Source organism: Oncorhynchus kisutch, linkage group LG18 (assembly GCF_002021735.2).
Source record: "Oncorhynchus kisutch isolate 150728-3 linkage group LG18, Okis_V2, whole genome shotgun sequence".
NCBI classification, from domain to species: domain Eukaryota; kingdom Metazoa; phylum Chordata; class Actinopteri; order Salmoniformes; family Salmonidae; genus Oncorhynchus; species Oncorhynchus kisutch.
This window is the reverse complement of record NC_034191.2, coordinates 46539065-46553562: the sequence shown is the minus strand read 5'-3', so window position 1 is coordinate 46553562 and position 14498 is coordinate 46539065. Positions and strand designations below refer to the sequence as shown.

The window sequence follows — 14498 nt, the reverse complement described above, 5'->3', positions numbered from 1 at the left end:
TTTCCTGTGAAAGAGGTTCCATTTCAACCAAGGCCTCTCCCTCCAATGGCACACAATAGCAGAATAACACTGATGCTCTCTCGTTGTGCTTTCTCAAAGAAAATGTATATTATTTTTGTGTATGTTAGACTCCCTGAACTCTCCACTAACCCTGCTCCCTGCCTCCTTCTTCACAGAATCATATTGGTGTGATTTATAAGTAAGGAATGAATTAAGAATACATTCATATTGTCATATGTCAGAGCGGCATTGGACTAAGATACATAGCACAGAACACAGTGATAGGTGATGAAATATTTACACACAATTAAAGTGACTAGGATGCCGTAGAATAGTATAGAGTATAGTTTATACATATGTAATGAGTTATGCAAGATACAGAGACATTATTAAAGTGGCTAGTGTTTCATTTCCTTAAAGTAGCCAGTGATTCCTAATCTATGTCTACAGCCTCTGGTGTGCTGGAGATGGCTTAACAGTCAGTGGTGTAGTATAGAATACAATACAGTACATACATATGAGATGGGTGATGCAATATGTAAATACTATTGAAAAGATAAGGTGTAATAGTGTGGAGTGCAGTTTATACAGTGGGGCAAAAAAGTATTTAGTCAGCCACCAATTGTGCAAGTTCTCCCACTTAAAAAGATGAGAGAGGCCTGTAATTTTCATCATAGGTACACTTCAACTATGACAGACAAAATGAGAAAATAAAATATCCAGAAAATCACATTGTAGGATCTTTTATGAATTGATTTGCAAATTATGGTGGAAAATAAATACATAAATGCTATTCTAACACAATATATATATAAAATATTTAAAAATATATATATATATAATAATAATAATAATAATAAAAACAATTAACAAGGGTACCTATTTACATATTTTCTATTTACAATATTGTGAAGACCCTCAGTCCTCTACACAATATTGTGCCATGTCCCATAGCAGTCTCTTTCTGCTGTAAAGCAAAGGCTTACTGAACAGGTGGTGCTGGTGATGGGGCATTTCCTATGACAAAGGGCACAACAACGTATCCCTACTGTGCCTTTTTTGCCCTGAGGCACATTCATGCCTGCAGAGATGAATCTGGGCAGGTGAACACCACTGGTTGGAGCAGAAGGGACAGAGGTAGAGGGGACAGAAGGTGCTACAGTGGACTTGCTTTAGCTAGCAAGCTCCTGGATGAGCAGCTCCCTGAAGGCTAGCTGTGAGATGGGGGGCTGTCCACAGCTCTTAGCCATTTCCTTCTGGAGGATGAAGGCATTCACCACAGCAATGTCAATGAAATGATAGAAAAACGTCTTGTACCATTTCATGGTCTTGTGGAGAACATTGCAGTATCCTATCAGCGCATATGACAGGTCCACACCTCCCATGCTCTTGTTGTAGTCCTTCACAGCAGCTGGAATGGGGACATTTTTTGTGGTCCATGCCCCGGCACCGTCCTTCACACGCCTGACAACGCATCTATCCATTTCCTCTATAATTTGGGTTAAATCTGTATACCTAGACTTTGTTTGAGCTTTTCCTGATTTATTCGCCATATTTTAAATATATAAACTTGTTGAAAATGCTATTGAATATGTACTGCTATGCATAACACCCGTGGCTCCGTCAAGTAGGATTTGCAATGGTGAATGAACCTCTTTTACGCCAGAGTTTACGACAAAGGCTGGTCTTCAAACGTATAACCATTACATATTGCCGTTTACCTCAGCTCATTGGCTATCTTCCAAGCTAGATTTCAAGATCATCAGTGGTCATTGGGCCAAAATACAGTCAATCAACGATAGACCGGTCCTACCATTGGTGCGCAATGATGTCATTGATTGGTGTCTTCAAATCGGTTTGTTTCGGTCAATATGTCCCGGGAAAAGAACCATCAAGTATGGTTGTGTTAGTAACAACCAGAGGATTGCAATGAAACCAACCATGACTGGATAAACCATGACTGGATAAACATTTGTTTAGTGTGTAAGTTGAATGAGACGGAAATCATGATGCAAGCGGTTTACAAATGTTTCGTGTTAGGCTATAAAAATTGATTTTATCAAACAAAACAAACATTCACGGTGTAGTTAGGACACTTGGCATTGCCACCAGAGGAAGATCTTCAATGGTACGCTATTTATTTTATTGTTATTTTTGACTTTCATGACGCTAAATGCTTGGTTTGAAAATGCTAGTAAAACTTGTGTGTGCGTGGCGCCGTCCTCAGAAAATAGCATGTTTGCTTTCACAGTAACGGCTTTTTGAAATCTGACACAGCGGCTGGATTAATAAGATGTTCATCTTTTAAATGATGTAAGATACATGTATTTACAAGAATGTTTACTATAACAAACGGTGTATTTAAAATGTTAGCTCTCTGCAGTTTCACCGGATGTTGTCCTGGTGGAAGTTAGCCTCTCACCTACCCTAGAGAGGTTAAAACGTAAATAATCGATACAATTTAAGACGGAGTATACTGTGTTCAATTGCGGATAAAATGAATGTGGAGCGAGTTCCAGGTCACGCGCACCAAACAAAAAAGTATACTTGGCTTTACACTCAGAAAGGTAAGGGCTACTTCTTCATTTCTTAAAGGAAAAACATCAACCAATTTCTAAAAACTGTTGACATCTAGTGGAAGCCATAGGAACTGCAACCAGGTGCCTCATAAATCTAGTTCCCCATAGAAACCCATTTGAAAACAAAGTGATCTCAAAAAAAAATTCCTGGATGGTTTGTCCTCTGGGTTTCGCCTGCCAAAAAATATATGTTATACTCAGACATGATTTTAACAGTTTTAGAAACTTTAGAGTGTGTTCTATTTCAATATACCAATTATATGCATATCCTAGATTCTGGGCCTGAGAAAAAGGCAGTTTACTTTGGGCACGCTTTTCATCCGGAAGTGAAAATACTGCCCCGTAGCCCAAAGAGGTTTTAACAATACATTTGTGGAGTGGTTGAAAAACGAGTTTTAATGACTCCAACCTAAGTGTATGTAAACTTCTGACTTCAACTGTATGTACAGTCGTGGCCAAAAGTTGAGAATGACACAAATATAAATTTTCACAAAGTCTGCTGCCTCAGTTTGTATGATGCCAATTTTCATATACTCCAGAATGTTATGAAGGGTGATCAGATGAATTGCAATTAATTGCAAAGTCCCTATTTGCCATGCAAATGAGCTGAATCCCCAAAAACATTTCCACTGCATTTCAGCCCTGCCAAAAAAAGGACCAGCTGACATCATGTGATTCTCTCGTTAACACAGGTGTGAGTGTTGACAAGGACAAGGCTGGAGATCACTCTGTCATGCTGATTGAGTTTGAATAACAGCCTGGAAGCTTCAATAGGAGGTTGGTTCTTGGAATCATTGTTCTTCCTCTGGTAAACATGGTTACCTGCAAGGAAACACGTGCCATCATCATTGCTTGCACAAAAAGGGCTTCACAGGCAAGGATATTGCTGCCAGTAAGATTGCCCCCTAATCAACCATTTATCGGATCATCAAGAACTTCAAGGAGAGCGGTTCAATTGTTGTGAGGAAGGCTTCAAGGCACCCGAGAAAGTCCAGCAAGCAGTCTCCTAAAGTTGACTCAGCTGCAGGATTGGGGCACCACCAGTACAGAGATTGCTCAGGAATGGCAACAGGCAGGTGTGAGTGTATCTGCACGCACAGTGAGGCGAAGACTTTTGGAGGATGGCATGGTGTCAAGAAGGGCAGCAAAGAAGCCACTTCTCTCCAGGAAAAACATCAGGGACAGACTGATATTCTGCAAAAGGTACAGGGATTGGACTGCTGAGGACTGGGGTAGAGTCATTTTCTCTGATGCATCCCCTTTCGAATTTTTGGGGCATCCGGCAAAAGCTTGTCCGTAGAAGACAAGGTGTGTCATGCCGACAGTAAAGCATCCTGAGACCATTCATGTGTGGGGTTGCTTCTCAGCCAAGGGAGTGGGCTCACTCACAATTTTGCCTAAGAACACAGCCATGAATAAAGAATGGTACCGACACATCCTTCGAGAGCAACTTCTCCCAACCATCCAGGAACAGTTTGGTGACGAACAATGCCTTTTCCAGCATGATGGAGCACCTTGCCATAAGGCAAAAGTGATAACTAAGTGGCTCGGGGAACAAAACATCGATATTTTGGGTCCATGGCTAGGAAACTCCCCAAACCTTAATCCTATTGAGAACTTGTGGTCAATCCTCAAGAGGCGGGTGGACAAACAAAACCCCACAAATTCTGACAAACTCCAAGCATTGATTATGCAAGAATGGGCTGCCATCAGTCAGGATGTGGCCCAGAAGTTAATTGACTGCATGCCAGGGCGGATTGTAGAGGTCTTGAAAAAGAAGAGTCAACACTGCAAATATTGACTCTTTGCATGAACTTCATGTAATTGTCAATAAAAGCCTTTGACACTTATGAAACTTCAGTATTCCATAGTAACATCTGACAAAAATATCTAAAGACACTGAAGTAGCAAACTTTGTGGAAATTCATTTTTGTGTCATTCTCAAAACTTTTGGCCACGACTGTACTATATGTGAGAGCAAAAAACAATAATTCTAATGTACATATTTCGTATAACACCTCAGAATGGCAAATAAACTACTTGAAATTGACTGGGGTAAATGTGTCTTTTAATCGTTATCAAAATGTCCATCAACACACTGGGAGAATATGAATGCTACCATGATTTCAGGCACTGAATTCCTTAACATTTGACATAATTTACTATCAAATGAATCTGTTAGTGATGTAATAATTGATTATAGGGCCTTGATTTTCTTCTTGACCAGGAAAACTGTAGTTCCTAATTCCACACCATAGGCGGTTATCAACATCAATCTATATCATCAAAATCATTCCTAATAATGTTCTATGGTGTGTATCATTACATATATTGAGATCATGAGTCCCATCTCCCCTATAGCCCCAGAGGTTAGGCCCTGTGCCTGAGGAGAGCTGAGTAGCTTGCTATCTGCAGACATAGTGATATTTATGTTAACTAAAATGTCTGATTTAATTTGACCAAAACAACTTCTAATACATATTGTATTGCTACATATTGTAATATATATTGTGATATCTCTCACTCTGCTCTTGGAAGCTATGCTCTGAATCAAAGAAACATCCGGAGCCCCTTCCTTGTGTGGAGACTCCTTTCCAACATACACAAAGAGCACGTTGTGTCTCCTCATCATAGTCAACCATCTGTTTGCTTGGAAGTTCTCGGACTGCTGGCCTGGAGAGGACAGAAGACATACACACAAACAGAAACATTACAGTTAAGATAATGTCTTTGACATTAGTTAAAATGCTTAGCGACAGAACACAGGGTGAACGAATCACCGGTTTTCTCTGGTTGAACTATAAAGTGTATGGCTCTGGTGCCATCTAATGGACACTGCAGAAGCCTGCAGTTAGAGAGAATAACTTTGATGTATAGGTTCATACATATATAATATATATATATATATATATACAGCATATGTCCAGTGAGACTACAGGATTCATATGCCTACATACAGGGCATGTAACAGGATTAGTTACGTTTCCACTTTCCTCTGGGGCAACAGGTGGGTGCCCATGAATGTCACTAACCTATCGGACAAACCTATCACTCTAAAGAGAAACTGCAAGCTGGCTGATGTGTCTCCCTGTCTGGCTATAGAAGACTTCACAGTTTTCCAAGGCTCCTGCAAGATGGAAGGGGGAACTCTAGGGATGCAGTAGATTTGAAGCAGAGACTACTAGATGAAGGGTTGGGAGAGGTTGACATCGAACCCTATAAAGTCAGTCAAGAAACAAGAGAATAATTAGTTTAATATTAACTACAATGATGTGTTCTCCAAGAGAGCTCAGGATTGTGGCGAAGCCAAGGGCTTTGAGCATCGCATTCGGTTCACAGATGACAGACCATTTCGCCTACCATATAGTAGGGTTCTGCTGGCCCAAACTATGACAAGTATTGACGTAAATGGAGGAACAGGATATAATCAGAAAATCCGTCAGCATTTTTGCTTCCTCTCTGGTAATGGTGTGGAAGAAAGACAGTGGGCTCCGTATATGTAAAGATTTCAGATGGCTAAATGCAAGAACACTCAAAGATGCACACCCACTTCCACACCATTCTGACCAAGGGGGCAACACAATGGACTTGAAGAGGCTTTAAAAAACAGATTAAAAAACACCTTAGGGAACAGCAGGGACTGTGAAGCAACAAAAACATCACCAAAGATACACACACAATAACATACGCACTAAACATACACATGGATTTAGTACTGCTAGTGGTGGAGTAGGGGCCTGAGGGTACACAGTGTACTGTTTATTTATTTATTTTACCTTTAACTAGGCAAGTCAGTTAAGAACAAATTCTTATTTTCAATGACGGCCTAGGAACAGTGGGTTAACTGCCTGTTCAGGGGCAGATGACAGATTTGTACCTTGTCAGCTCGGGGGTTTGAACTTGCAACCTTCCGGTTACTAGTCCAACACTCTAACCACTAGGCTACCCTGCCCGCCCCACTGTAATAAAATCCACTCTACAGTACTGTGATGTGCTGTACTATACTGTGTACTACTGTGCTGTACTGTGATGTCCAAACTTGTGAAACATAGATGTCTATCTGGTACAGATTTGATCTGGTCCAGACCAACCAAATTTGGTCTTGTTTGGCCACAGAGCTCATTAGAATAATAGCCAGTGTGTAGAATAATACCCAAACAGGCAAAGGAGGATATTACAATTTTCTACCTATTCAGGATACATTACCATGACGAGAATGATATTCATAATTATGCCTTTCTGTATAGTACAGATCGGGGACCCATTTTGTAATTCTGTTACCGGGTGTTAATCCATAATAAAGCGCTGCTCTGCCTTTACAGCACTATCAACAAGGCAGGTCCTACAGGCCCTAGTTATATCAGCTCCTGGACTACTGTTCGATCGTGTGGTCAGATGCCACAAAGAGGGATTTACAAAAATTGCAATTGGCTCAGAACAGGGCAGCACAGCTGGCCCTTGGATGTACACAGAGCGCTGACATGAATAATATGCATGTCAATCTCTCCTGACATGCCACTAGAAGTCTCTTCACAGTCCCCAAGTCCAGAACAGACTATGGGAGTCAAACAGTACTACATAGAGCCATGACTATATGGAACACTGTTGCATATCAAGTAACTCATATGAGCAGTAAATTTAGATTTAAATATATATAAAAAAAATAAACCTTATGGAACAGCATAAACTGTTAAGCAACACAAACATAGGCACATGCATACACACATACAATAACATACGCACTATACACACACGTAAACATGGATTTTGTAGAAATGTGGTAGTAGAGTAGGAGCCTGAGGGCACACACTTAATGTGTTGTGAATGTATTGTAATGTTTTTTAAATTGTAAACTGCCTTCATTTTGCTGGACCCCTTGGCAACAGCTAATGGTGATCCATAATAAATAAAAACACAAATACACTTCACTTACTGCCATTAAAAAGAGCTTGTGCTTGTCCACCATCTTGCAGCTTTCTGAGCAAGCTGCTGTGTGTTGTTCAACACTCCCATCGCTATATACATTTTCGCCCTTTGACAGCAGGATACTGGAAGCATTTTGAGGTAGTTGTTATGTCAGATCTGTAAGACATAAGATCAGATTGATTCTGCAGGGTAATGACATCAAATAATACATTCAGTGAGGTAAGTTTCTTGTTAGGAACTGTTGAAATTTGTAATTTATGTAGATACTAATTAACATATATCCTGGTCATACAGCAGTTAATGTAGCTAGCTTGACCAGTATGAATAGACCCCACAGGTTATCTGCATACTTCAATTTCTGTCTTCTAAAATACGATTCTGTTAGAGGCAAACAGCAGTTGAAACAATAACAAAGCCTTCTCTTCACCACTGTTTGTTTTCCTAAAAAGCTGAGGGATAGGGCTAACATTTTAACCATGTTTTGAAGCTATACGGTGTTTGAGAATATTAAATTTGTTTACAAACATTGGAGTAAAACAAGCTTATATGTTGGGTTTTGATGGGGTACGACAGTTGAACTACGCTCACGAGGGATTTATAAATTATATTCTTCAACAACCACATTTCGTTGACATACTGTATCTAGCTAACCTTAGCTAGCTACAGCAACCGTTCTGTCATCAAGAGAGCTTGCGCTCTGATTTAATCTTTACATGCATCAGTCAATAATAATTTTATTTAAATGTTATAGTCTACCTGGATAATATTTTCCAGTACTTTAGCTAGCCATTCTTGTACTAGAGAAAGATGGACCAAATTCAGCCGCATTGGCTTGTTGAACGTCGACATTCTCTACAGCAAAGTAAATGGACAAACTTTATTTCGCGATTACCGTACTACATGTAAGATAAGGCAAACAAAAACAGACAATCTAGGAGAAAAAGAAACGCACACTATTTAGGCGTGGTGCTGGCTAGCGGAGTAGAAAACTTGAAAGGGGAGCTTTATTTATTGCTTCTGGCATCAATTTAATTACGCTTTTTCCCCCGACGTTTAATGACACCGGCCATATTCGAAGCATGTTGATGGTCAGTTATCCTGCGCTCTGCCACGCTCAGACGGGAGTGCTCTGACATCGGAATAGACAGCCAGAGCGAATTTACAAACGCTCCCTTGGATTGAAGCGCGTTGATGCTGATGTCGCAATCAAACCGCGACAGTTGCCCAGCAACTGTTGCCCAGGGAACTTGTCAAACAAAACATTCCAGAAATTGGAATGTAGAGCCGGGTAGAGGTGACTAGCTAGCTATTATTTGCTTCTCAGAAAAAAAGTGCATATTCCAGAAATATGTCGACCACTATGTATCCAACAGAAAGTATTTACAACCTTATTCCAAGGGAGGAGGTTAAAATAGAGAAACCACCAAGGTATGACTGCCTATAGCTAGCAAACGTAGCTAGCTAACAATGTATGTAGGCTACATTGTAGCTAGCTAAACTTATTTGCACCTTACACAGCCAATGGCATTTTTACTGTACCCAGCTAGCCACATATATTTATGTAGCCTATGTTTCTGTGTATTGGGAATGTATAGAGATACTTTGTTGCCACAACCTGCACAGTGAAAAAGACTGCACATGGCTTCTGACTCATGCCATGTCCTGTAATAATCTATCAATCTTGTCTTTTTTATTCCATTGTCAAGGTATATGTCAAAGTTTAGGGCACAAGTTAAGCATGAGAAAATGCTGAATAAGCCTACCAACAAGACTATGGGACCAGTAAAAGTAGACTTGCCCTCTCCAGAGAAATATCTGCTCAAGCACTCCAAGGAACCCAAACTTCCTGAAAGTAAGCAATAGGATGAGAATACATCTCAATATCACTTTGTTTGTAGGTCATTTCCTAACTCTGTGTCTATGTTGTTATACCCTTAGAGCAACCATTTTCATATTTGGAGGATGAGACTTTCAAAAAACCACAAATACCTTCCAAAGCAGACAACCCACTTATGGGCATTCACACCAAAAAGGACTTTGTAAAGACAAACGCCTTTGAGAACATCATGGCAGTGCCAAAAAAGCCACAGCCTATCTATGCTGACACTAAAACTGGAGACAAACAGCTCCTGGAAAATTCAGGACTACTCCCAAAGTACATCAAGAAAAAGGTGAACTTATCATTACATATGCAAATAGTGCTTTTGCTTTGTCTGTCAAGCAGGTAGTGAATTTGTCCAAGATTTTGATTGCTATTCAAAGAAAGATACTTATATGCTTATTGCACAACGACACTCAACCTATTTGAACTGAACTGAAGAGGAGCCCAACATAACTATTTTCCCATCCCCTCCCTAGGACTTTGGGAAGACCCCTGAGTACTTGCAGCATCGCACTGAGGAGGTGAGGAGGGCTCAGGATGAGTATGACAGCTTTGTCAAGGAACACATGAGACAGGGCACCATGAAACAGCTCTCTGAGGATGAGCGAAACAACATCCTACAGGTAAACCACTTAGGTTCTTAGAACCAAGCCAATAGAATCTGACCTAGAATTATTCATCAAGTTTCATTACATTCATGTATGTGTTTTAGTTGATTAGTCATTTAGATAAGATTCAATATTTGAACAATGTATCAAATGATAAATAGGCTTACAAAGCACCAGCATATATTCAAATTGAATGAAGGGTGTGAGAGGGGTAAGAGGGGTAAGATTTGTGTCTGTTAATTTTTGGAACACGGATGGGCATTACGATTATTTAAACTAATATATATTTTATTTATGATAAAAAATAATAATAATTACGAAACATACACATACAAACGACAACATACAGAAGCATACAAACATCCACAACATCACCCCTGCCCAGACCCACCTACTCACACCCCCATCTCCAGTGCGTCATCACTCCGCCACATGGCCTCAAACTGCACCATTTTGTTTCTCTCCATCGCCCACTCACTTTCAACATTTGGATAATAAATCATTTGTATTTGTATTTATTATGGATCCCCATTAGCTGCTGCCAAAACAGTAGCTATTCTTCCTGGGGTCCAGCAAAATTAAGCCAGTCTATACAATTTTAAAAACATTACAATACATTCACAGATTTCACAACACACTGTGTGTCCTCAGGCCCCTACTCCACCACTACCACATATCTACAGTAATAAATCCATATGTATGTATAGTGTGTATGTTATTGTGTGTGTGTGTGTGTGTGTGTGTGCGCCAATGCTTGTGTTGCTTCACAGTCCCCGCTGTTCCATAAGGTGTTTTTTAATCTGTTTTTTTAAATCTAATTTTACTACTTTGGTCAGTTACTTGATGTGGAATGGAGTTCCATGTAGTAATTTGTGTTAACGATGGAGGATTGGTTGATTTCCAGTTAAGTATACAGGTATCTCACTGCACCCTCATATGCCATGTCTTGAAATATGCAGACAGACGGATTAAAGTAAATGTACCATGTAATACTTCTGACAGCCAACTTTCTAACACCACCCATAACTTTTTGAGAAGGCATGTATTATTGAGTCATTGTTAGTTTTATACTTAAGACATGACTCTGCCACATTTCCTCCATCATGTGCTATTATCAGTTATTTAAGTCTTGGTTCCAGTAGTTTATCTTTTTTTCTAAGAGATTGTCAGTTGGATAGGCTCTCTGCAAGATTTTATATATCTTACCTATCATATGAATATCCTTTTCTAACTCAAATAGGGTTCCCTCAAGATTGCTCTGATGTCCAAAAGATTTCAAAATTAAATTTCTTGGTATGAAACGTTAAGTTGCATGTATTTGAAATATCTACATTGGTCAGTCCAAAATTACTTTTTAATTCTGTCATGGAAATAAATGCATTTTCATATTACCATGTCATTTATGCCTTTAGTTTTCCATGTGGATTGGATTGTTCCATAAGGTTGTGTTTTTAGGAAGTGATATTGGTTATTGGTTATTGTAGAATACGTTTCATTTTCTTCCATATTGTTATAGTGTTCTTAACTATGAAGTTGTTAATGTTCTTAGCTTTATCCTTAGAAAATAGATACTTAAAACCACCCTCTAACTTTGGAAGATGTAAAACATTCATTTTTATTCTACAAGTTTTATTTGCCCATATATAGTCTCTTATGGCCAAGTATACTTTTTTTAAGCTGTCTTTGGTGGGGTAATTAGTATTACCGAGAATAAATATTACGCTGACATACACAGGCTCATTGATAATTCATTGTTCCTGAGCAATAATGGAAAGATCATCTCCTAGCCTGTGTGATTGATGGATCATCATCTGTCCAGGGCTTGAAGATTAACTGGGGGGAGCTGCACCATCAGTACCAGGGACTCTCTGTTGTCACGGACACCACCCCTAAGAAGTACCGCAAGGAGCGTCTGGAGCTGGAGATGAAGCAGCTGGAGAGGGACATTGACCTCATCGAGAGATACAAGACTATATTCATCGCCAACAACTAACACCTCTTTTCTTTAGTGTCAAATGGCAAATACATTGTAAACAGATATTCAGTGAAGAAAAAAACTACTGTCCTAAATGCTAGATGTGAAATTGTCTGGAAAATAGTCATATAACTCTCATTACCCCTGTCTATGATTTCACTTTGTTTTGGAAATCTAAATAAACTCTGCACTATATTTTAAGATCTTTTGATGTTATTTAATCTCAAACACAACACGTCAGTATTTGATGTGCTGTTTTTGTTTATTTGTTCATTCACTATGGTAAATGCGTTTTTGAAGGTCTGCTTATAAGCTGTTTAAAGGCTAGGGTCTATTTTTCTCCACTTCCTGTCTGACTGACGTGCCCAAAGTATACTGCCTGTTACTCAGGCCCAGAAGCCAGCATATGCATATAATTGGTACCATTGGATAGAAAACACTTTGAAGTTTGTAGAAATGTTAAAATAATGTATGAGACTATAACACAATAGATATAGTAGGAGAAAATCCAAAGAAAAAACAACCAGAATGTTTTTTTTTTGAGAGCCCATGCTCTTCCAATGGAACGTAATAGGGTCATAATCAAATCCAGCTCCCAGATTGCAATTTCTATGGCTTCCACTAGATGTCAACAGTCGTTGTTCAAGGTTTCAGACTTGTTTCTTTGAAAATGAGGAAGAATTCTGAGTTTTGGTACTGGGAGTCAGAGTTGGAAATCAGCGCTCAGCGAAGGGGACGTGCACCTGCTAATTTAGCTTTTCTATTGAACATACTTCTTTCCCTATGAATTATTATAGTTTAATTACATTTTAGGGTACCTGAGGATTAAATGGAAACGTATTTTGACTTGTTTTAATAAAGTTTGGATTCCTTTCTCTGCATGTTGAACAAGTGGATTACACAAATCGATGGCGCCAATTAAACTGACTTTTGGGGTTACAAAGAAGAATTTTGACCATGCATTTTGTTGCTGGGACCCTTTGAAGTGCAAATCAGAGGAAGATTTTCAAAAAGTAAGTGAATATTTAATTGCAATTTGTGATTTTATGAAGCCTGTGCTGGTTAAAAAATATTTTGATGTGGGGCGCCGTCCTCAAACAATCGCATGGCATGCTTTCGCTGTAAAGCCTATTGTAAATCAGACAATTCAGTTAGATGAACAAGACTTTAAGCTTTTTAACCAAGTGAAGACACTTGTATGTACCTACATGTTTAATATCCATAATTTTTATGATTAAGTTGTTGGAATCCATCATTTTTATGATTAAGTTATCGGAAGTTGTTGACATGTGTCCCGCTGGCCTAGCCCTACTGTTACTACATGCTATGTTCATGATATAATCCCTAAAGTTCATTATATAATAGCCTAAATGAGCAAATACTTATCTAGTGCTTTTCCAAATTTTCTTGACCCAAATTAGTCACTTTTCCTTCGTAGCAACTGTGCCTACAGGAAAACTACAGGATATCACATGCAGCTTATTATCCATCCCTGTGGATGTCTAATTGTGACATTTAGTGGTCTATTCAGAATGACTGTAATACAACAACCACCTGTTTTAGTCACACTAATGACTTCAATATGACCACACAGCATGCTTGTCTTGATGGCTAGTTTAGAGTTTCAGCCTAAAATTGCACCAGGAATCTTTCCTTAAAAAGTGAAAAAGGTAAGGGACAGAATAAGAAAGTAAAGTTATCATTTAACATGATTAACTTCAGAACTAAGCTTTTTTGGAACACCACATCACTATTGTCTTGAATGTCATTTTTAATGAAAAATACCTATTTTCTTCCTTTAGTGGTTTGTGAGGTTCTGTGTTACACACTATAGCCCTTACCATATCATATGTGATGGAATATTATTTGCTGTTGGCTTGTGTGGGTATATGTGTTATGCAACATAGCTGACTTGAGACATTGTTAACAGTTTCAGGGCCATGGGCCTTTCTCGTGATGGAAAAATACAGAATAACATGAAGACAGGAACTGTGCAATGAGTTGTGGGGGCACATTCAGAACGTAGTGTTGCGAGAACAAACTGTATTTTGTTAGATAACAGGTGTGAGATAACTGTATCGAGCATGGGCGCATAGATATTCTACACAACTACAACGACTGACCGCTGAAGCACCAGGGGGCTGGGACCAGCTTGTGCGCCAACAATCAACGATAGGCTGGGTGAGTTTAAACCACGCCCAATCTCTACTCTGACAGGCCGGCTCAGAAGCAGGAACTACCTTTAACAGAATGTGACTGGCAGAACGGGTGTTGTATGTGGAGGATGAGGGCTGTAGTAGATATCTCAGATAGGGGGGAGTGAGGCCTAAGAGGGTTTTATAAATAAGCATCAACCAGTGGGTCTTGCGACGGGTAAACAGAGATGACCAGTTTACAGAGGAGTATAGACTGCAATGATGTGTCCTATAAGGAGCATTGGTGGCAAATCTGATGGCCAAATGGTAAAGAACATTTAGCCGCTCGAGAGCACCCTTACCTGCTGATCTATAAATGATGTCTCCATAATC

At 39.4% G+C, this 14498-nt stretch overlaps 1 protein-coding gene and 1 long non-coding RNA gene across 3 annotated transcripts; one reads left to right on the top strand and one right to left on the bottom strand.

The window, feature by feature from the left end:
- Window positions 1-4630: 4630 nt before the first annotated feature.
- On the bottom strand, window positions 4631-8636 carry LOC109908828 (uncharacterized). The gene is made up of 3 exons (XR_002257706.2): window positions 8262-8636; window positions 7513-7661; window positions 4631-5252 (listed from the first exon to the last, which is right to left on the bottom strand). It is a non-coding gene; the product is annotated as an uncharacterized LOC109908828 (long non-coding RNA).
- On the top strand, window positions 7549-12171 carry enkur (enkurin, TRPC channel interacting protein). 2 transcript variants are annotated; one of them, XM_020507549.2, is made up of 5 exons: window positions 7549-7724; window positions 9212-9357; window positions 9444-9676; window positions 9864-10010; window positions 11815-12165. In XM_020507549.2, the coding sequence occupies exons 2-5, from the start codon at window positions 9216-9218 to the stop codon at window positions 11986-11988; spliced, it is 696 nt and encodes a 231-aa protein (XP_020363138.1). In that variant the 5' UTR covers window positions 7549-7724; window positions 9212-9215; the 3' UTR covers window positions 11989-12165. The 2 variants fall into 2 exon arrangements, with proteins under 2 accessions (XP_020363138.1, XP_020363137.1); XM_020507548.2 differs by lacking the exon at window positions 7549-7724 and adding an exon at window positions 8672-8933 and having other exon boundaries at window positions 11815-12171.
- The last annotated feature ends 2327 nt before the right edge of the window (window positions 12172-14498 follow it).

Bases quoted from the DNA above. Each gene is read 5' to 3' on its own strand.
- enkur (XM_020507548.2), top strand. From the start codon at position 8,854: ATGTCGACCACTATGTATCCAACAGAAAGTATTTACAACCTTATTCCA. The intron at 9,358-9,443 runs GTAAGCAATAGG...TTATACCCTTAG, and splicing joins GGAACCCAAACTTCCTGAAA to AGCAACCATTTTCATATTTG. The intron at 10,011-11,814 runs GTAAACCACTTA...TCATCTGTCCAG, and splicing joins AGCGAAACAACATCCTACAG to GGCTTGAAGATTAACTGGGG.